Here is a 24897-nt window from a genome sequence, read left to right on the forward strand (position 1 = left end):
GGAGAGTTTAGAAGCGTTTGGAAGAATTTTATCAAGAAGCCCTAATTTGCAAAAGAAAGGTATTTATCTGATCCGCGAGGTTATCATTTACACTACATTTGAGATATAATCTTAGCTATGGAAACCCCAGTAATATGTGATGTTCAGAAAAGGCATAGATACAAATTTAAGAAACATCCTTTCATGTCTTTGGGAGATGATCCTGCAGGAGCATTTTCTCGAATTCCGAATAGGGTCTTACATGTGGAAGATGTCTTTGCATACATTCACTAAAATTTGATACTATTTGTGACATGGACATATTTAAGGACATAAACGAGGTGTACAACAATGATAACACATTCAAGGAAGGTTTTGGACACCTAGGGCAAATAAACTTTGTATAATATATATTTTATGAGGAATTTCAATAGGAAGAATGGTCAAGAATTATACTGAGTAGGATTCATGACAACATGTTTTGGGTTCGAGATATACCAGTTATGATAACAAATGACCCGATTCACCAAGTAACTAATTTGAGCAATGAAGGAATTGTACCTATCAATGAGAAAAATAAATAGAACACTAAAACAGTTTGGGATGGCAGAGGTGTGATGTTGAACAAGATTAAGCAAACTGATGTGAGATTTATTAGCAAAAATTTTGGATATAAGATGAATTACAGTTCAAGGGACAGCTTTGTATCATCTGGATTCATCCATGTTGCATACAAGATGGTAGTAGACAAAGTGAAAGTGAACATGTGTGAGATTTTAAAGCAACAACTGATTGACAACATTTCAAGGATAAAGAAGGATAAGTATATTGGGTTTAGATTCGAGCCATTAATAATCTATCTTTTCTTTCATATTATTAAGGAATTTCCAGATATGCCTACCTATTAATAGAATACCAACAAATTCACAATGGACTTAGTTACACAATGGTTCAGGAAATATCCTAGAGAGAATTACAGAGCACATAACCAAGATGATGAAATCCTTTCAGTCTGAGATGAAGAGAGTTAGGATTCCGAGATAAGTTGTAGAAAAGTATAAAGATGAAATTTTCTCTATGGTTGAAACAAATTTTGCATGTATGGAGGCAGTAGAGCCTAAAGTAAAATTCATTGATCCTATGGGTTATGAGGTAACTAAAGATATGGTTGAAGGATATGCAAAATTGATACTTAAATCAGAAAGACATGAAGAATGTCCTAGATGGGGGATATATGAGGAGAGGTCAATTGTTGTTCATGAGCAATCGACTAGTGGTGCAAGGAAGAGGAAGATTGACAAAACAACTGACAATATTCTTAAGGAAACAGGTATGAAAAAGAAAGAATTTGTGGAAGCAAAAAAGTAGCAGTCGAAATGAAGGCTAGTGGAGAATCAGGTATTCTTCTGGTCAAACCACTTTTTATTGAAACAACTTCTAGCACCCCTGCAGCACCATCTACCGCAGTCAGAACAGAGAAATCACCATTGAAAAGAAGTAAAGATAACACATGTACAATCCAAACCATTAGCATCTACAAGGAGATCTTCAAGGACTTCACCATCAATTTCAATTGATAAGTCATCAGTGATGATGACCAAGCCACCTGAAATATTGAAGACTGAAATCAAACAAGAGAAAGTTGATGAGCCACCTAAGAGGACTAAGAGAGTAAAAGAAATGGCAACAAGTCCCGACCCTCAAAAGCCTAAAATTGAAATTGCTTATAAAGGAAGGAAGAGTCAGAGTCAAGAAAGAATTCAGTATTAGAGAAGCCTAAGATAAGAAGGCGGATGTCAAAGCCACAAGACAAACCAGAATCTAGCAGTGGTAAGAAAAGGAAAGGTTGGAAGCCTCAGATTGGCAGATTGAAGAATATGATTATGGAAGATTGGAATCTAGAACAATTGGAGAAATATTATGATAATTATGATCCTAATCAGATGAGGAATCTTGAGATACCAATTATTAAATACATGTTGAAATTTAAGCAATATCTTATTTACTTGCATGGTAGCATACCAAAAGAAATATACGATAGATTAAACACTTCAAGACTTAGAGCAGTTGAGGAAGACAAGAAACTAAGGGAAGCTACTATTCATAAGTTGTGTGAAAGTAAAAGTCAAGCGCAGTTGGACAATATTCTGAAATGAGTAGAGCCACTATTGAAGAAGAAAATGAGAGCTATTCAGATAATGGGAGGTCTTTATGAAAAGGTTAGAGCTGAGACAGAGGAAGCAATACACAGAGTACTGAATGAACCAAGTATTTGCAGACCACTACAGAAAAGAACAACACAACACTATTCTAGATACACCTGCACAACAGATTGACGATAATGATATGACTATTGATGGATATCAGATTACTATCAACACTATTGAAGACCCCTTCAAAGACAAATCAGAATTCAATGTTGGCAATTTGGTAAGTGACAATGTCGAGGACTACAACAGTGATGAGGCAAAGGAAAAGGAGGAAGAAAGAGTAGGTCAGCAGGACCTTAACACTTCACAAGGTGAGCAGACACCTAAAGGACTTCTTTTGGCTTGGCCACACCCAAGTATATCCACCTAGACACCCAGTGTTGAAAGCACAGAAGCCAATTTGTCAAAGCAAAGGGAAAAGGGTGAGCAACAGGCTCCCAGAGTTTCAGTTACAGAGTCACGGCCAGAGGCTGAACAAAGAGAGAGTGAAGAGCAGAAGGTATAGGCAGCCACAGAACAGAGTAATGAGACAGGTCAGAGGACAAAGGAGGTCAGAAGGACACACAGATTCAAGTCTTGCAAACCCCTGCAAAGAAGGCTGGTAATGACACCCACAAACACTTCAAAATCATCTTTTGAAGCATTATTTGTCAGTATGGGAAGTGATACCACAAGCTTAACTACTGAGGACAAAGATTTGGAGAAGTATATTCAGCTAACAGCATTTTCATTAACCAAGATAGCAGAGAAATCCAATAAATTGAGCAAGAATGCTCAGAATGTTTTTGAGAAGGTAACTGAGAAGTTGCAAAGTACACTTCCATTCTCTATTCACCTAGCAGAGCAAGACATTGAGAAGAAAGCTGAGAGATTAATTGAGGAATTTGATCACCACTTTTCCACTCTTGAGGATGCAACAAATATTAAAGCACAAACAAAGCATGATGCAAAACTGTTCAGGACAGTATGTGATAACATAAGAAATGATTCGACGGTATTAGATGTTTGCATTAAAGAAATAAGAAAGTGTATTTCAGAAGGGAAGAACTTATATGTTGAATGTGCCTTAGCACACAAACATACCCATGGTATTGGTAAAGCCATTAAGAGAAAAGAAGAAGAACTTGAGAAGATGGCAGAAGATTCTAAGAAGAATGACGCCCAAGGTTACTGAAATTGATCAAAAGTTTAGCAAGGCATACAATGAGTTGAGAATGTTGGAGAATGATAGAGAGAGAATCTTGAAGAGATTCAGTCTACTTAGAGATCACTTAACTCTGAAGATGGATGTAGTACAAAGAGAACTGGACACACTATTAGAAGCTAGGTCATCATATGATAAATTTTCTTTTTCTGATCTTAATTCAGCAGAGTTGGCACTTATGCATTGTGTGTAGTTGTCAGTATTGCAAATGCAGTTAGAGCTTCATGGGACACTGAATTTGCAAACCGGAAGAAGAACTTTTCTGATTGTACGACGCTCTTGAGCACACATTCAGCTTGAGGAAGAAGAAGGCACCAAAGTTGTTGACTTGTATATAGTTTTTGACTCACCTTTGTCATTGATGTCAAAGGGTGAGAGGAAGAAGAAAAATTGCCAGCATTAAGTATAGTCTATTATGCATATTGAAAGAGGGAGCTTAGACATAAGAGCAGGTACATAGGGGGAGTACAGTATACATTGATGATGGTATTTCTGACTGTATGACACTCTTGAGCACACATTCAGCTTGAGGAAGAAGAAGGCACCAAAGTTTTTGACTTGTATATAGTTTTTGACTCACCTTTTTCATTGATGTCAAAGGGTGAGAGGAAGAAGAAAAATTGCCAATATTATGTATAGTCTATCATGCATATTGAAAGGGGGAGCTTAGACATAAGAGCATGTGCATAGGGGGAGTACAGTATATGTTGATGATGGTATAAATTTTGAATGATTCAAAGTTTTTGAAATTTTGGAAGGCCATTGTGAACACTTCACAATTTGTGCATACTCAGCCAATTTTTCCATATGTTGCCATCAATGCCAAAGGGGGAGATTGTTAGCAATTTGGCTAGGGTAAGTTGGTAGGGTTGTGATTTATGGAAACATATTACTCATTTTGAGATAACAGATATTAAGGACAAGTTTGGAGTTATTATACATAGAAAATTGTCCAAGTACAATGTTGATAAACAAGGTATAGGTAGACAATTATGTTCGGCGAGCTTTACTAGAAGCATATCAGGTTATGCAAACTTAGAGGAAGGTCGTATGGACACCAGAGAGTATATGTTCAAGACTACAGAATGTTATATTGAGTTTTGAGTAAGTTATGGGCAGATTAGCAGAGACAAATTTGACAGAGCATAACAAGGGAAACAACAAAGTATTGGCTTTTTGGTTAAGGAATTATTTTGGCTTGCCAAAATAATTACTTGACAAAGTTGGGATGACATCCTAGACGTTAACCCATATGTGGCAGAAGTTAGTTAAAAAATTTGGATAACGTGCAATAATTACAAGGCCGACGGGTTAAAGATTTTGGTATAAAAGACTTATCTTTTTGTTTAGCGAAGTATGACATTGTATTGTAATGATATAATATTTATATGCGCACTTTATATGCCTAGTATAGATGCAAATTTAATGTACAAAGCCAAGCAAAGTAGTAGTATGATCGTTTTGTGAAGAAAAACAAGACCTAATTAGAAATTGAAGATATTGGCAGGAATTAAATTTTGGTATGACTCTATATAGCTTGTAAAGTTATATATGCTTTTATGAGTAGTGAGCTCCTATTTTTTTTTGTAATCACAACTCCTAATGGGGTTGAGGATTCTAACAAGGCCTAATCCTCCAGTAAGGACAGATACACTATATGGATGTAATAGACTCGTAACAAGGTCAATATCTTTCACAAGATACTTTTCATTAGTGGATCATTTTGTGGGTACCATCCCCACCGAGGTTTTCCGTTGGTCAGAGTTTCCCCAATTAACAAACAATGGTGTTATGAGTTTCAGTGTGTTATGCTTATGTTTACTTTTCAATTTGATCATCTATGCAAGTTTAAAGATTGTTTACTATCCATAGTTGGGTAAAAGTTTGTGGAATATTGATTCAACCCCCCACCCTCCTTAGTATTCCCTATTTCTAACAATCTTGACCTATTTTGGAAAATGTGAAAGAAAAAAGAGAAAAAAAGTTTCCCCCTAGTTCTACCCTGAGATATCCCCCCATCAAACCCAAATAGAAAACAATGATTACTCCGAACAAATAATGGTTCATGAAGAAAGCAGTAATGAAGTACATAAGGCATCTCTTATGTTTGGAGGAAAGCTAATAAATTTGAATTAATGACTAAGACATATATATAAAAGAACTGTGATTGAAGAAAGATGAACAAAAATCAACATATGAATTGTAACAATCATTCTAAATTTCATATCATCTATCCATCTTCAACAATAGGGATTTACAGTGATTAGAGACCAAGATAATTAAGTATCAAATATGATCGTTCTAAATTGTCTACCACAAGTGTTAGAAAAAGAAAGCATATCACATTCATCGATTCAACACATATTTAACCAAGAGCCTTTGAGACTTCCACTTGAAATTCATCAACTTCTGCTGATGTGTGAAGTTGGTTGTTAGCAATCACCTAAAACATCTTTTGACAAGCAATTTAAGGACAAAATGAATCAATTTGATCACCTTCATCCATGCTATGAGTGTCTACAATGGAAACAACTCAAGTAATGCCTTGTGTTGTTTAGCAATCAAGCAAAGCTAAGTTGATGAACATCTATCCCTAAACAATAATAATGTCTTAAGAATAGCTGTAGTTTGTATTTGGCATTCATTAGTCAATATGATCAAATAATGTGATTGGCTAAGGAGTCTATTATAAAGATACCAATTATTAAGGCATTATGGTTTTTTAGTCAAAAGCTAATACGAAGGGAATAAATTTGAAAGGTGCAATGTCTATATAGAATAAGCCAATCTATTATGAATAGATGCATTCAACAAAAGATATGTCTCTTAAGGTTGCAACCATTCAACTTTGCAAGATATGTAATGAATATCGAATCCATTCCCTCAAAGATCATCAATTACTTCTTATTCTCCTTACATACTTATTGGATCACTAAATTCAGCAATTGTCATTGGTAGAAACTGGTTGCATATATATTTGCATATTCATCAAGATAAATCAAGAGCATAAAATCACCTCATCATTGCAAGCAATAGGAATACATATTGTAGCATACTTCTCATTTTCATAACAGAGACCAATCAGAATATATTGTAGCATATTTTCTATTGTCAAATTAGAGATGGCTACAAATCACAATTGGTTGCATAATTCATATTGTTTAGCAGAAGTCCAGATTGGATATTTGGATCAAAGATCATATTTGCATACATCAATTTGCTATATCAGAGATAGAAATGATATCTGTTCTCATATATCATGTAGCATCATATTATATAAGAAATCAATTCTTTAAGGACAATCTTTTAGAAAGTGATCATAAAATACTATTCTTACAATTAAGTAAAATATCATTCTTGCAATAAAGTAACTTCAATCCATATCATTCTGAGATGTTTTGGGAAGAATTGTCTTGCAATTGAAGTTAGTAAGTTTAATGTTCCTATTTCCTAAGTTTTAAGGAAGGGAACATTACAAGTGGTATCAAAGATAATGAACTTGCCAACCAGTGGGACACATTTCAGATAAGCAGAAAATGAGAAAAAATCAAGGGTTAGAACAAAACAAATGATAAGATGAATCCTTCAAAGGCACAATATAGAAACACTCAAGTGTGGCTGACTTAATTGTTGGGCAGGCTAACATAGGCAAACAATGATATTGATTGTAATGGCTACAAAGGAGAAGATATCAGAAATGGAAAACAATCCATCAACAATCAAAACTACAAAGAAGTACACGCCTACAACAAATCCTACGCCTGTAGTACCAGCATCCCCATCTAGGGTGGGATACCAAAAATGCAATGAACCCAAATTGGTTGATCTATAGTATCAATTCCAACAAGATTGGACAATGGAGGACTACAATATGATATATCTCTAAGAAATCACATAGATTTAAGAATGAAGTACCTAGATAAAAAGGATAAAGATCATCACTTTGGCCTAAGGAAAAAAGGTGGAAAGTTGAATTTTTTGTATCTTGATGGCTTAAGAAAGTCTATGGAACAACCATGGGAAGACAATGATCCATGTGGTTCTAATTCCACCCTTAACTTTTCTCAAAAATGGGGATTGAAGGAAATATTTAAGGTAATTTAGGCCAAAATTCCCCTACACCCTATGAGGAATGCATGGACTCCTTCAATCAACCTAAGGAATTAGAAAATAATGATCAAGTCCCTTGAGGAGTACATAATATTCTCAGCAACAAATTCAAAATACAAGGAGAAGAAATAATTTACAACACTTTTAAACAAGTAGGAGAAGCTGATTCTTCATGTGTTCCTTCTATAAAAAAATGAGCCATGTAAATGGATCATAAGGATTGTAAGATTGATCTTAGATGGTCTCACGGATCATGCACAAGGTGTTACATCCCAAAATTTTAACTTAATTTTAAATTTGTTCATAACCGTTGGATTTAACGGATTATTCTTTCATGATCATGTGAAATAGGTAGTTATTTATATATGTTGTATTAATTATTAATGAAGATGGTCATTAACCATTAACTGCTATTAGATGATAGCAGTTGCTTGATTTAAATAATGATTAGTATGTTTATATGAAGTTATTATAAAATTATTATTATGGCAAAAGTGTTTTCATGGGTGATTGCAGGAGAAGATGAAGAGGGGGGAAGCATTGCTAAACAGGATCATTGGAATGGGATATTCGCTTAGTTTAGTCATCAGGATTGGCAAGTATGACCTTAAACTTCTTTGGAAAGGACGCAACGACTTGATCACAGGATACATTTATGGGACCTGCATGAGCTATTAAGAAAATAACCTTAGATAACATAAAATAATTTAAATTAAAATATGAAACATACCTCAAGGAATTTTTTTTATTTGATCTTTCATTATATTATTATAATAAAAATTTATATACATACAAATAAATATAAAAATGAAGTGGCACCATTAAATTATAATAATTTAATATAATGATATCATCCCATTGATATACTTACATGAACATATGTAAGTATATATTACAATAATAGTGAAACTATAATCTTTCCAACTTCCTCTTCCAACCTCTTTATTTTCTTGTCTCTTTTTCTTTTCCAATTGATTTAATATTTGGAATTTTGAAATGGCTTATAATCTTTTGAAAACGGAGGGAGCCAAGAAGTCACGGCTCGTTCCTTTATAGAGAGGAGTCGAACGCATTCACCATCCCCTTATATTCTCCACATTCTGAATTCTTTTTGCAATGTTGTCTCCAAACTCCTTAAACCCGACTTCATCTCAGTATTCTACTCTACCAAATTCCTGCAAATATTGACTAGTGATTTGATCAAAACAAACGATATCTATTCCTTGTCGAGCAAGTAATTTCCAGCTAAGATTCAGAGGTTGTGAGCATTGTAGATGACGTCTCAATTTGCTGGAGAAAAACCAATCAGAAGTTCAAGATCATCAAGCAATACCGACTCCTTAGCAGGTCATGTGATTACCATTTCAAATATGTCCATTTTCTATAGCAGCCGAACCTCTTTCCTTGTGTATGATCACATGTTATTTTATTTTTTTACTTGCTGAATAAACACTGCAATTCATAATGAAATGCCTTTCTACTTTCAATGTAACCAGAATCATCATAAAAGAAGTTGATTTTTATCCCTTTAAGAAAAGTTTCTAAATGTATCAGGAACCTGTATGAATGTTATTGATCTAAAGAACAAGTTTATAATGTTGAAATTCATGATAAAAGATATCAGGAGCAGAATGCTCATAAAACCACCAATACATATGGGATTCACCGGCAAAGCCATGAAATGGTGAAGAGGTGTAAAAAGGGCAGAATGCTCATAAACTTTTAATACACCTGGGACTCACCGGCAAGGTAGCCATGTAAGGTGAAGAGGTGGAATGATCTGCAAGAAAGCAAAAGAGAAATCAAACATGAATAACTTAAATGATAATATACTTAATAGCTCATGCTCATCCCTACAATGAAACCTATTGTCAAGTCGAGCGGTGGTGATCGGGTTGTTGAACCCATCAGAAATCCTTGGCCAAGGTAGTTTATAGGCATGTTTGTCATCTAATAATCACTTGATGTCAGTAGCGTCAGTTATGTAAGCATGTCCATTTCATAACTGAGCAGACATTCAAAACACTAGGATGCTCAGGTGGTTGGACTGAAGAACATCCCAAGCCCGATCTCGAGGTAGGGAGGGTCATTCTAATTTAATAGAATGTGTGGGGATAAGTATGGTCCGAGGTTGGGAGGTTAAGCTTATGTTAATGCTTCTCCTCTCGCCAAAGCCGAGGCTTGTACAATCAACTAAAGATCCTCTAATGATATTTGTATGTTCCATTCCTTCTTTTCTTGTTAAGCATTTACTTCACTTGTATGTTTCGTTAATCAATTGATCATGAATATAGTTATGCTAGTTAGTCGCTAATCGAGTTATTTCAGTTGATCATAAATACAGTTGTGAATAGTTAATCGGTGATCTAGTTATTACAGTTGATCATGAATACAGTTATGCTAGTTAATCGTTAATCTATTTATTTCAGCTGATCATGAATACAGTTGTGAATAGTTAATCATTGATCTAGTTATTTGAATTGAACATGATTACAATTATTTTCTGTTAATTGTTAAAAGCAGTTAATGTCATGTAAAAAGGATTCAGTTATCTATTTATGAATGTTGGGAGTTTTTAGTTTGAACCATCTTTGTTTAGATATGAAAATTTGTTTGTTACACAAGGAATGGCATAGTAGAGATTGAATCTTGGAATCATACTTCAAGTTTTGTAAAATTGCTTAGTGATAAGGATATCAATCAAAAATTCCCTTTGACTTATCAAAGAATTCTTAGTATTCATGGTTGTGGATGAATTGGCTGATGTTTCTAGTACAGGTGAATTTATAGTATCCAATCTAATCACCTTAAGGTGGATAAACTAGGATATGTGACCTCAAAGGTATGGAGAGATGAGATATAAAAGATAGTGAACAAGGACAAAAGGACATCTAGATGTCATGAAACCCTAAACATTAAAATAAGTTGATAAATATAGAAGAGGTTTTAGTCCCCCTCCCATTTGCTCTCTGCATTGTGTTCCTCTAGTTGTGGACCCTTGTATGTCCTAGCCTGGTTTTCGATGCAGTCTTGTTGCTTTACGTAATTCTTTGTGCTCATTTTAGGTTGGATGGATTTATGATGTTTGACCAAGAGGACCATGTTGTACTGGTGCCCTCTTGGTGACCTGGATTACGCTATTCATATGCTGTCTATTTTGATTTGAGATGAATTATGTTTATGGTTGATCATGGCTGTTTGCATATTATTTCCTTGCATTGGCATATGGTGATGCATCAGGTTATTATCATAGTCTTGTGTCCTTAGGGTGTCACCGTTAGTGTAGATAATGGATTTTACTTGTCATTGACTATCATTTTTGTTTAATAACCCTGCGGTGATGTCCAGTTACATTTGCATATTTAGATGATATTATGGTCTTATGGCATTGATGATGCATGATGAGTGAGATACTTTGCCAATGATACAATATGTTATGCTACGTTGATCAAGGATCTATTAAATGTTCACTATTGTAGTTAGATAATTTCCTAGGTTGTAGCATGATGGTTACTAATGACTGGTCGTAGTTAATGATCTTTGATGAGATTTTATGTTGACTTCTAATGATTAAACAATGGTATTGTTAGTCAATGATTCCAATGATATATTGTCTTATTTGATAATGTTGCTTAGATAAGATTATGTTGTGATGTTCAAATGATTATTAATGATGATAAATTACGGTAATGCTATTTAATGTTAATCAATGATATATGACACTTCGATAGATGATGATTTAAAGTGAGAAAGGGCGGTGTTGCAACATTTAGAATGATTATACCACAAAGTTCCCTTTCACTAACTGATGTCATTTAATGATGTTGCATGTGCTTCACCTATCTATACATATGATCCAGTACAATTGACATTTGGAGTTTGAGTGATAGCAGCTACTAGGCATCTAATCCACCTAGAACCACAGGGTTGAGCGTACGTATAATATACCCAACAGTGGGTTAAATTTGGAGATAGTCATATGAATAATCTAATTGTGGTTCCTACTCTTGGGCAACAATCACCAATCACCTATGCCTTCCCCTTTGATTACCACATGCTAACATCTGGCTATACTAGTGTAATGTGATGAGACCAATGTGTTACATTTGTGCATCCTAGTTGTCTGTAATGGTTACCAGTCAGTCAATGAGTAAAATAATATATATGTTTAATAGCTGGCATTGCCAATCAGAACTGTACTATCTTTATTGTTGCTGGAAAATCTTGTAAGGGCTTTCTAATTAAAATGGAATTTTATTACTATAAGGCATTCTATATTTTAGAACAGATCAATTCTGAGATATGTTTGTTAAGCGATATATTATATTTTATTGTTTTAAAACTAAGTTGCCGGTCCCTGATTCAGATTCAGATTTGAGTTCGAGATTTGTTCAAAATAAAATTGGGGGTGTGTTCAAGTTCACTTTGGGTTCGTCCCTACAAATCTAGATATATATATATATACAGAGAGAGAGAGAGAGAGAGAGAAGCAAATAAATTCATAATACACCACTATGCTAACAGTAAAGAAACATAGCAAAACACACCGCCATATATAGTAATTCTTATTTTGGCATATTTTGATCTAATTTAATTATCCAACTTCATAGAAACGTCCTAAAGTTTACAATGGTAGGATTGAATTTGCTACTAGCACTCTTTCAAATTTCCAAGAATAGACCTTCCCATTCCTAATGACTACAGCTAGCAACTCCTAAAAAAATGTAATTACATATGCTCTCATCTGTTTGGTACCCATTTTGACAGGTCCATTTGAACCCAACACATGTCTGTATTTAGAATATTGAATGCATACTTGAGGTAGCTATCTACAATTACAAAAGGAGAATCATGTAATTTCTTATCCATATGTGCAAGTCTGCAACACCAGCATCTTCCCTAAAACAACAATCAAGCCTTAGAAACCTTACCAAATACAGAGAACACAACCCACTAATAATGCAAAACATAACTTTTAGGGAAAAAACAACAAAACTGGTCAAATTCTTCACGGATTGTGCTGCTCAAGTCAAAATCAGCTCCAAATTCCTCTAAATTATCTTAAGGTCTTTTTCTGTGAACATGGTTTAAATTTCAAACCCTAGACGATTTTTGGCCAGACTGAATACAAACTCAAATTTGAGCTGAACAAGACCATGATCCTAGGCTTCCAAAGAAGAATCTGGTAACATAGTTTATAAACGAGTCATTGCAAAATATTGAAAAAGTGCATTCTTATTTTTATATTCTTTTCATTTGTCCCAATTTTCATGAGTTTTGGTCCAACACCCCCTTGGAGGAATAGGAATTTGACATGAAAAAAAACTAGTGGAAATTAATATGTGGGTATATGCCTGGTGGATTCATCTTGTTGTGAACTATTTGTCTTCGAAATTTTGTTGCATTTGGAGGAGCATTTCACAACTTCTTGCCTTTTCTTGGATCTTGCTTGTGAGAGGGATAAGTTCTTTGGTTTCAATTTGATGGCTTTAGAATGGTTGGATTAGTATTGGTTCTTGAATTCAACTCCATTGCAAGTTTGTTTGAGGAAGATTGATGAAGAATTGAATGTTTTCCATGATTTTTGAGAGGAGAGGGTTTTGTTTTGCTTTTGCTGGAGCTTAGTTGCAAGAGTAGTTTGAAAAATAATCATGTTTTTGAGAGGAGATATGCATTAGGACAAATGGGTTTTCCCAGATTTTCATTTTGTTAGGTTTAATTTTTGGTGGTTTTGTATAGGCGGATTTGAGGAAAATTATAGTATATACCACTAATAATTAGTTTTTTATGTGGATTGAACATGATTATCATAATTGTGATATTGGTAAACTATTAGAAGGCTTGTGTATACCAATTTTGGGCAATGTCTCTCAGTGAAGTTCTTGTGTGCAATAGGATCATGCATTTCATATTGTATTTATGGTGTATGTGGTTTTGGGGTAGTTATGTGATAATTGATAATCTTGTAATGGTTCTTGTAATTGCTGTGATATGTGATATTGTTAGTATGATACATGATATTTGATATGGGATCAATGTAGATCCATATGTTTGGATGGAACCAATTGTATGAATGCCGTGAATATTGATGACAAGAGTAATTCTGTAATGGGATATGTGCAGCATGGGAGCTTGTTGCTTGCATCATTGTGCCTTATGCAGCTCTGAGCTTGGGTTTAATGTGGAGTCGGCATGTTAGGGGTGGCTCTCAATGGGAGGACCGGGGCACAAAGTGGCCACCAGGGTAACCCATCGAGAGTTTCTTAAACAAGTGATAACATAGCAATTAATAAAGGGGAATGGGCAAAACACACGACTAAGACAATAAGATAACGAATATTTGCCTAGAAGTATACGGATGTTGATTCGAAGACATGGAGCCTAGCCATTCCTTTTTACATTGATCAAAGATGTGTGCCTAGTTGTACACAAAAAATGAAGTTGCTCATTGCACATTGATCAAAGGCACAAGTGAGCTTCCCTGTCTTCATGAAAGGAATGTTTAACACGCCCGCTTCCAGAGTCTTATACCTATCCCATTGGGATTGTGTTGCAATCTCATGGAATGCTGCAACTAGTTATCCTTGCATGAGTGTAGGCATGATCTCTTGATGACTCCTTGTGTTGTCATGATTACATCATGTGAGTAGTCATTTTGTCTTGGACTGCATTGTGTGGCCTTGGGTGGTTGATCGCCCTGGTATCGTCTTTCTTGTGCTTTAATCTTTGGTCTTCTTATGACGTATGTTCATTGTACATAGATTCAATCTTGTACCTTGGAATTTTGTATATTGCATGATTTCTTTGTGTGTATGCTTGGCCATATAGTTATCTACATGAGCACGGTGGGAAGGGCCTGAGGATGCCTTGTGGTCAAGTAGTGTGATCAACCATATATGGGGACAAGTGTACAAATTACGAGCAGTCCTCATATATGATTCTACAAGATTTATGTTGCTTGTGATGACTCAAGGTGGGCTTCTTTATAGTATGATGCATAAGTTATACAATCATGATAGTTTATATTGTAATAATGGTTTTGTGATGTATTCATGTTTATTCCAAGAATATCAAGTGTACTTGACCTCGGTAATGGTAATCCAGTACTCCTCGGTGTGGAATTAGTCATGTTTTAAGCTGCACAAGTGAGTCGGCTTGATTTGGGCTTGAATTTCAGAGTTAAAACTGTTCTCGCACATATGTATGTTCTTCCTGTGCAATCATTTTGTTTCTGCGCATCTGAACCTTCTTCCTGCACATTTGAATGTTGTTTCTGGGCATTTGAGTGCTGCCCCTGTGCATTCGTTATCTTCTCTTCCATATTCATCACCTTTTCTCAGCACTTATCCCTGTGCATTCACGATAGAGAGGTGATAATGAGAGTCTCAGTAAACAATAAGAACATGGATAGATACAATTTTTCCTGTAGTTCCCTTTGGCATATCCACAGTTACATGATTATCATCATAAGAACACGTGGTTAGGTCTGAGTGGTAAACTGGACTAGAAGTCATGGGACCCTTGGTAGTGCATGACTGCCTACTACTTGTTTGATTTAAGCGATGCATGGGGCACTTGTTTGTGCATAAGATGTATAATGCAAGGTTGGTATGGGTGTTTATGTAGTTAATGCATGCTCAATTGTTATTGCTATATGCTTGGCATTATTGTCCAAGAGTTCCTTGGCGAGGCATCCACAGTTACATGATTATCATCATAAGAACACGTGGTTAGGTCTGAGTGGTAAACTGGACTAGAAGTCATGGGACCCTTGGTAGTGCATGACCGCCTACTACTTGTTTGATTTAAGCGATGCATGGGGCACTTGTTTGTGCATAAGATGTATAATGCAAGGTTGGTATGGGTGTTTATGTAGTTAATGCATGCTGGATTGTTATTGCTATATGCTTGGCATTATTGTCCAAGAGTTCCTTGGCGAGGCATTACAGGGACCTTCAGAAGAAAAATCAAGGTATAGTAACTAAGCACTGCAAGGAACCAGGTGACAACAGAAGAAATCGTGAAATTAAGGAACCAAACAATGTAGATGAGCACTACGATAAAATCCATTGTCTAGAGAAATCAGATAAGAAAGATTTGAAAAAGGATGGCTCTTGAAACATGAATGACATTCAGCTTGCTAATAACCCTTTGTTTGAAGTGAAAGCAAATAAGATCTATGAGAAACTGCTCTCTGAACTAAATGAAGAAGTCCATCATAAATGTTCTGATGAGGTTGAAGACAATTATAGAATTGAGGATCCCAGTGCATCTTTAATCAATGAAGTACTGAGACCAGCTTGGAACGATATGACAGGTCCTAATAATGCTATCACTAAATAATCCCATCAAACTACAAGAGATTACAATCCAGATCAGGATTCCTTCCTATGATCTAAGATCCAGAGATGAATGTTTGAGTTTGATAGCAAGGAGAAGTCACACTTCCAGCATGTATCCTACGCAAAATACTTACTACTGCCATTGTGTCCCAATAGAGATGACATTAATCCATGGTATAAAGGCTATTAAACCATCTATAAACTCATGGAGGTTAATAACAAAAGATCCTATAAATACCTTTCAGATTTTCACCTCCATCACAGTGGACAGTGAATCCTACCAATACTTTAGGTCATTCATGATTGTGATAAGTTGGAACAATTGGGATTTTCTTTTTGAAATCTTGAGGAATTGTGTCAAGATTTTGTGCCTATGGTTGAACCAAGTCTTCCCGTTGGTCAAAAATAAGATTAACCATGACATCTGTTTCGGATGGAATAACAATGAACACTCCCTAAGATTTCCAAAGAAAAAATAACAGTTTGGGCATGAGAATCAGATTATTGAAATCAGATAGAACAGTGTCTACATGACAGTACACAAATAAGGATGATTTGGTACCAAGGATTTGTTGGAGCTCAAGGGTTGATGAATATCAGACCACTTATGCTGAATACAGCAAAGGGTTTGAGATCATCAAAGAACATACTTCTAAACAGTTCATACAACATTAGGTGACTCATCCTATGGATAGACATCACACAATCATTACTGCGGATAATCAACCTAATTGCATTATGTTCAGTTGGTGCTATAACCACAGGACCCAGGAATTTACATGATAAGTAAATTGCATGAATCGTTTCATTGTCATCTCTTCTTAAGATTGGGAAGAAGATGCCACCACCATATTTTCAAAAGATCCGCTCAATATTTCTCCAACATTTAATAATTGTAGCTTTCTTATGCTATCTCCATGTCATTTTTATAAGTACAACCATAATGAGTGGAAAGTGATACATTTTAGAGAGGAGTTATGTATACTGCATTAACACTCTACTTAATTGGAAAGCTACCTAGCATATTCCCGAATTTATAACATTTAAATCTACGGGGAGTACACCCTAATGCACGTAAAGCAAGGTCTGCCAAGCAGAAGTTACAAAAGGATATGTTTCAGATCCTTCCTGAAGCATCATTATTGCACTGTTTCAGTGTAAACAAAGGATGCAAATCCAGAGATTTTCAAAGAATGTTGGCATCCATATCTCAGAGGCAAGGTTGTTTAAAACATGACAAAATTTGTAATTGTTAGAATAGAAAATACATGTTCCTGGAATCTGAAACTCTCTCTTGCCATCTTAAGTATCCAGTATGCACCACCTCAATCAAATTTTATCTCTCTGACATGATAAAGAAGCCAGAGAGAATACCTTTTGGGCAGATAACAAGGTCAATGGTGTCTATTTGCCTGCAACGGGATTGCGAATTATGATCAGCTAAAGACGGGTTACTGATTGATGTCACAGTCTCTTCACTTATTAGGAAATATGTTTTCAAAATAAGAGAAAATGGCACCAGATAACTGTATATATAAATGTTATACAGGTTTAGAGACAAATAAATTAGACTCTATTGTCAGCTGGGTTCTCCTAAACTCATCTCAAGGCTTATGTCTTGTGTTGAAACATGGTATAGAATGACAATGAAGTAAACTTGAAGACCTGAAAGCAACAACAGTATGAAGACCTCACCCTAGTGCTCATACTAAAGTTCCAATTGTACAAGAAAGCTCTCACATCAATAATCATGAAGAAGCAGGAAGACGGCTGAAGCAGAAAAGAAAAAAGACTAACCAGCTACCAGTAAGGCCGTCAACAAGGCCATTGATTCGATCACCAGTGATGCAACCATTGGCCATGATTTCCTCTGCAACACCAGCATCAATTGCTTCAAGAGCAGCCAAGGCATTGCTTTGGATTTGAATTGGGCCTCGGTACTGACCCTCTCCTCTCACAGCGCTCAAATCCTTCTCAAATACTTTAACATCAAAGCCTTTATTTTTCATAGCAAGAGCCAGAGACAGACCCCCAATCCCCCCACCTGCAATAAGAATCCTCAAGCTTTTCTTCTCCTCTTCACTTGCCAAACAAGCTGTTGCACAAGTGGTGGACTTGAAAGCTCCTCCCCCGGGCGCCCACCTCAACAAATTCAATCTCTTGTGCAAATGGACCGCCCTCCCTTCCCCTGAAAAGCTGCCCATATTCATACACCCCATCCCAACCCCACTTACCAGTGAATTTGCCATCCTCGATTTTAGCCCTCGGAAAGAGAACTCAGCTATCCAGTAGTACTAAAACACCATTAAAGCATCACTAACAAGTCAGGCGAAGATTGAACAGGGTACTTCTGTGGACAGCGGCTCTTGGCCAATAATCAATTTCAAAGGATTCTCCAATTGAAAATTTGTGAAACTACAATGCTTAATTTATGCATCGATGGCGGGGAGATAAAGAAAATCATTTTCCTCTTAGAAAATGGCAGATCACATATAATGGTATACGTGGAAAGAACTGGGACGCTGTGACAGAGATTTGGGATTAACTGGCCTAGAATGAAACTTGGGTTGACAGATAAGAGAAGACTATGACGGTTTGATGTGGAAGTTGTGGGTTCAGGATCTCTCTTAGTCTTATTTTTTTCTCATTTTTAAAAAAAAGTGTCTTAAGCAACTGAGTGGATGAGAGAATTAAAATTTAGCCACATGATACAGAGTTTTAAGACGCAATAAATCAGGAAAGTGAGACCCACCAGCATGACCAGGCGACAATTCCACGTCACAGTGAAATGGGAATTGTGCAAGTGGAAGCGTAATCGACAATGGAATATCCAATACTCCTTTTACCGGAACTCCATCATATTGCGCGCACCTGCATTTTGAAAGATAAAATAATATTATAAATTAGTGATATGATATGATATGATAGATTTTGATGACGTCCACAAGACTAAAGTAGTCTATGGGACCCATGCACTCACCCTCCCGAGTCAGGAGCGGAATTAGTCAGTTGTAAAGTTTTGGTTAACTTGTCTCTCCTTCTTTGAAGTTTGGTAATCAAATCCGCTGCTCTCTTCACTTGATCTTCTTCGAATAAATAGTTGAAGTCCTTGTTCTGCAGTATTTTTGTATAACCAGATCTTATGTCATTGTAAGCCAGGCAGTCTTTGACAAAGTGCTGCTCTGTCTCAACTATTCCCATATTACAAAATAAACATGTTATGTTTGCCCACTCTTCCTTTGGAACTTGCCACCGACCAGTTTCACATCGCAATTGATGTGAACTAGTTCGAAGTTGTGCCATCAACATTTTTGCTTTCCAATTAATAGGTGCTCTTATATAGGCCTTTTCATCATGACTAGAAGTGGGATTAAATTCTTTAATGTAATAAGATTTTTTTCGCCTTATGCGTCTTGTCCACAGAATATTGCGAAATTTTTCATTAACAAACTTTTTTATTTCTATAATGTTATCCGGGCAAGTTTGGATGTTGATATCCCATTTTCGCATCCATTTGTCATTTTGCTTCATCCATGTGCTTTTCTGCCTCACAAGTTTTTCCTCTATGATCAACTTGGGCCAACGATGTGTTTTCAGCCCTTGGGTTTTCTTTAAGTAGCTTATCATCCGGACCAAAGCAATGGCTTCTAATGGAACGGAACCCACCTCTGCCAAAAGGATCTCATACGAAACTGTGGTCTTGACTTTAAGATTGCAAGTGATGAAGTGTTTTTGAATTCTTTCTACTTGCCGCCATTTTTGTTCGGACATACTACCTCCCCACACTTCACATCCGTATAGAATAACCGGAGTGACCAACAAACCAAAAAGAGTTTTCATGGTCGTCCAATCCCATAATTCTGCATTCCTACACTTGTTTTGTAAAGAGTATAACGCCTTCCAGCCCCCTTGGATCCTTTTTGATCTGCAAGTATCCCAATTGAGTTTGTTATGAAAATCTATGCCCAAGTATTTGTACTCTTCCACAATCTCAAGTGGTCTATTTTCAAATAGAAAGTCGTCTTGTATGCTCCTATTCTTCTTCAGCGAGAAGATCATAATTTTGGTTTTGCTAGTGTTAACTTGCATTCCTACTTCATGACAAAAAATTTCTAGTGCTGTCAAGTGCTCTTTCAAACCTTTAGCTGTTCTAGCAAGAATTATGAGATCATCTGCATATAAGAGCAATCTTATCACAAAGTGGGCCAGCTGCACCCTCTCACCATTGGTCTTGTTTATCCACTCTTCTAACTTGTCAATATAAAGCCCGAACAATGTTGGAGATAGCGGACACCCTTGCTTAACCCCGATGTTGCTGTCAAAATTTTCTGATAGCCCTTCTATCGTTCTAATTTTAGCTTTGACCTGCTCATATAATCTGTAAACCGCTGACCTAAGTTCTTTAGGAACTTCCAACTCTTCCATTCTATCCCATAATTTATTACGTGGCACTGTGTCAAATGCTTTTTTAAAGTCCACGAAACAACAAAAAGCCTCGTTCCCCGGAGTGTCCCAAACTTTCTCAATCAAGTGTCTAAGAGTGATGCCATGATCTATAGTAGAGTGTTTTGGTCTAAAGCCTGCTTGGCCTATTGCACGTTTGCCTTCCGTTTCAGCCCAGTTGCTGATTTTTTGTTCTACCAAGCTGCCAAATAACTTGCCAAATAGTGGATTGATCATGATGGTTCGGTAATTAGAAGGATTATTTATATCTCCACTTTTGTGGAGTGGGATCACCACACTTGTTGTCCATTTTACAGGGAAACCTTCTCTATTGACATTGTTGAAAATTTTAGTGATATGTGGTGTGAGGGTTTTAGCACCCCATTTTAAGTATTCAGCTTGAAGCCCATCTATATCTTGCGCTTTACCGGCAACTAACCTCCTTATGCCTTGGATAATATTCTTTTCACTGAATAACTCCCCTATAGTCTCTATTTCCATAGTTCTATGTTCTCCTAGATCACACTCGTAGAGAGTCTTGGCATATTCCAGCCATTTGGTTCCTGTTATGTTGTTCTCTATCTGAGTTTTTCTCTGCTAAAGTTCTTTCCAAAACTTTCTGGGGTTGTTTTTACCAAGATTAATCAACTCGATTCTTCTCTTGTTTACATACTCTCCTTTCTTCTTTTTAATCAGCTGATCATACTCCTTTCTACTTTCTTTATTTATGTTCTTTTTCCAATTTCTTTTTGTTGTTTTGCATTCCTCATCAAACCACGGATTGGTCGGAAAAGTGTTCTTGGCTTCTCTTGTGGCCCTAGATCTTTTACACTCCTCTGGTGCTTTAATGATAGTAAGAACAAGATTATCCTTGTCCATGAAATTATGTTTATCAGACTCAGAATGGTTTCCTGGAAACCTAGACAGCCACAAAAGAGAGTTTTGGAAGTTAACATGGTTTTCTTGTGTCATTAAAACTTTGCCAATCGGAATCATCTTCCTCTTTTGTAAAGGTTTTGGGGCAATATGTTGATCTTTAAAGTGAGTGGCCACCCTTATCAAGATGGGGTTATGATCAGATTTTAGCTCTATGGGGCAATCCTCTATCTCAAAGTTAATAATCTTTGCGACATATTCTTGCGAGCATATTACATAGTTGACAACACTTTGTCCATTGTATCTTTTGCATGTGATTCCACCTGATTTGGGCCACTTTTCCAAACCATTACATATGACCATCTTATATAGGCAGCATAAACCTAGTAATTCAGCACCAAAATGATTAATCTTTCCCATGCTATCCTGTGAAGATCTTTCCCATTTTTGTGTCCCTTCTTCTTCAAGCCAAACTGGGTCTCTGCTTTCATTGTAACTCTCCTTAAGATTGAGAGTTTGGTTGTTTGTTGTTCTAGCATTGAAATCTCCTATTATCATTATTTCCCCTAGAGAGCTAAAGGCTGCTATGTCTTTTTTGAGTGCAGCGAATGGGTTTTCTCGATCCAATCTATGCTTTTTATACATTTTTGAGCCTTTTGGGGCGAAATAACAGACAACCACCCTTGTAGAAATCTGATTCTCTGTTATTTTAATCCAAATATATTGCTTGTTTACATCTTCTTTCTCTAAGTTTACAAATCTACTCCAAGTTTCTTTTATTAGAACGGTAATGCCTCCATGTCCCTTACCATTATCTATCTTCTCATTCCACAGTGATACCTTCTTATACCCTTCAAAATCTGGAACCCTACATCCATCATGCTCATGCGTCTCGGTAAGCATAATGATGTCATTATCTTTAGCTATCGGCCCTAACCCAGGTCCTCTTCTCCAAGGATAACCTCTACAGTTTCAGCTAACTATAGTTAAATGTTCCTGGGTGGGCCCGAGTTCCTATTTATTGCGTGTGATTTTGTCGCTGATTTGGGCTTTGCCATTTTGTAGCCACGCCCACTTGTCGTTATCTCTTGTTGTTTTCACTTTTTCCCATTCCTGCCTCCTTTCTTCTTGCTGAGCTACGGTGAGGTCATCATCGAGATATATGTGTGTGCCTCTAAGAAACTTCCTCTTGCTGAAAATGTTGTTTTTATCTCCTGTATTCCTCATTGTCACTCTAACATGTCTGTCTTTGCCTCCTCTAATCCATTTTCCTATTCTTTTTGCTTGTATGGTTGTTCCATGCCAGTCTAATTGGTCTTTAAAGAAGTCTTTAACTAAATCCGTTGTTTTCTCCTGTTCTCCATAGTCTTGTAGCCCTTTGATGACGATATTTGCTACTTTCTCATTTTTTTCTTTTTCCTCTCTAATCTGTCTTCGAACTTGCTTTTCTATGTTGTCAATAGGAGTGTTTGCTGGTCCCTTTACTATGTTAGCCCATGATCTAACTTCTTCAATTTGTTCTCTGAGTTGATTCTCTTTTATTTCCATATTGGCCATGACATCTTGTATATTTTTCATTTGTGGATTTTTATCTCCTTCTGTAGCCTCTCCTTCTCCTGTAGTACTTGTTGTTGTCCTCTTTTCTCCTACTTTTCTTTAACAATATTAATTCATACTCTCCTTTTTCCATATTAAATTGCAATTTTTGAATTTGTTCTCTAAGTGACTTGACCTCTGCTGTCAATTTCCAGTTATCCTCAATAACTCTTTTCATTGTGATACTTTCTATCTGGCTCCTCTCTTCAAGTGCCCACACCCTTTCTTTCATAGCTACCAAATCATTCACAAAGATGTCTGGATACCACGTCATAAGTGTCCTTGTGGGGCTGTAATTATTTGGCAGCCCATCTTCCACTGTGTCTATCACCTGAGAATTATTTGTCTTCTCTTTACCGTTAATATCTCTGATATTATCAAACCGCTTAATTGTTTCAGAGATTTCAATCGACCTCAAATTTATTTCTCCCTCCCTTGAGCTATCTGAGATATGTGGAATCGGTTTCAGAAGTAAAGCTGCTAACTTCCCTTTTTTTGCATTTTTTAACTTTCGTATCTTTCTCCGCCTAATTATTCTTTTATATTGCTTGGCATTCACATAGATATAGTTTCCTCCTGTGAGTGTTCCACTGGCTTGTGAGAAGTTCAAAGTGTTTGTGGGTAAATTACCATTTGTCCCTCCAAGATTGAATGAACTCACGTGTCCGGCTGAGGGTCCTGGAAGAATGAGGAAGCTCCCTTGATTCCACTTGATGATGCTGTTGTGCATTAAACTATCCCCGTATGTCAAGACCAAGCCACTATTACCAGAAATGTCATTGTGTTTCGTAGCTTCTCCCAAATTAGTTTGTTGTTCTGCTGTTACAGGTGCCCTGACTATCAAATTCTCTACCACCCTGTTACTGACAGATCTTGTGTTTTGCAAGGTGGACCCACCTAGTTCTGGTTGTGCCTCTATTATCTTTGGTTGATCAATCAATGACACTTGTACAAGTATCTTCTCTGCAGGTGTTTCTATGATTTCCTCATTTGTTCCTTCCATGGGGACCATATCGTACCCACTGGTGCCTTAATATAGATTCTTTATGTAGTTTTACCTTTGTAAATTTACCAAAGCCAGGAGAAGTAATACAGGAAGCCTGAACAGGTGTGGACTGAAATGTAAGAGGTAAGAATAAGGGAAAAGGCGTACCTGGGATCTACCTCTAGAAGCCCGCAAATATGGACCCACTAATAATAGCAAAGCCTTTAGCACTAGATGACTGGGCCCACTGGTTGCCAAAACTGCCGACCAAACCAAATCTGCCCCTGCACTGATTGCCACTGTTGTCGGCCCTACCTTGGCTGCTTTTAGTTTGAATAACTTAAAATATGTCATGTAGTGATCGGAACAATAATTTTAATGGGTGTCCCGTAGTGAGGGGTAAGACAATTTAAGATGTCTTGTAGCTAGTAATTATTTTGATCTGATTGTAACTGAAAATTTGTTGTTTACTTGATAGATGAATTGGTATGATATAGTGATTTAGGTATAGTATGGTATCTATAGTCTTTTTTGTTTCTTATCTAGATGCATGTGAAGAATTTGTTGTTTTTGGCATAACCTATTCAACGAAGAGTACATTGAGCAATTGGGTGGACTCATCATCATCCTGCACAAGCAGCGAACATTGCTACTTAAGTCTACTTGAGTTGTCTTGCTGTCCCATAGGCTATTTTTAGCCTCGTGGACGTTAAAATTTTATCTATTTATCTATCTATCTATCTTTACTAAATAGATGAGTTGGCATTACATTGTGATTTAAAAGTAGGATAGTGATAGTTTGAGATTGGTAGTCTAGTTTTACAAGCTGATTCTATTTCAATATTAATGAGATGGTATAGAATGTTTTTTAGGCCTTGATCTTGACGATGAGTTTTATTTGCAGTTGGCAAACTTTTGAATATTATAGTTAAAATTGAGTTTGATGTTTACAATAAATAAGTGATTAGAAATTTATAGAAGTATAGAGGAAAAGACTTAGTAGTTGTCCAAGCTAAGTTTATATATTTAGAACTCTTAAACTTTAAGCTGGATTTTGTCGATTTTTTGGGTGTACTTATGTAGGTGAGTGAAGAGCTATAAGCTAAGGTTTCGACCTTTAGATGTCAGTGGATCATTCTGTAGGGATTGTGG

General features: G+C 36.4%; 1 protein-coding gene across 1 annotated transcript in view; it reads right to left on the reverse strand.

Moving 5' to 3' along the window:
* Positions 1-18271, reverse strand: part of LOC149562225 (zeaxanthin epoxidase, chloroplastic-like) — a 116507-nt gene extending 98236 nt beyond the window's left edge. Inside the window, exon 1 of the mRNA XM_089825765.1 lies at positions 17643-18271. Within this exon, the coding sequence (XP_089681891.1) occupies positions 17643-18094 (452 nt within the window). The 5' untranslated portion in view covers positions 18095-18271. The remainder of the gene's footprint in view (positions 1-17642) is intronic.
* Between the last annotated feature and the right edge of the window lie 6626 nt (positions 18272-24897).

This window comes from Cupressus sempervirens, chromosome 4 (assembly GCF_028749045.1).
Source record: "Cupressus sempervirens isolate cs-2001-9-10 chromosome 4, ASM2874904v1, whole genome shotgun sequence".
Taxonomy (NCBI): Eukaryota; Viridiplantae; Streptophyta; class Pinopsida; order Cupressales; family Cupressaceae; genus Cupressus; species Cupressus sempervirens.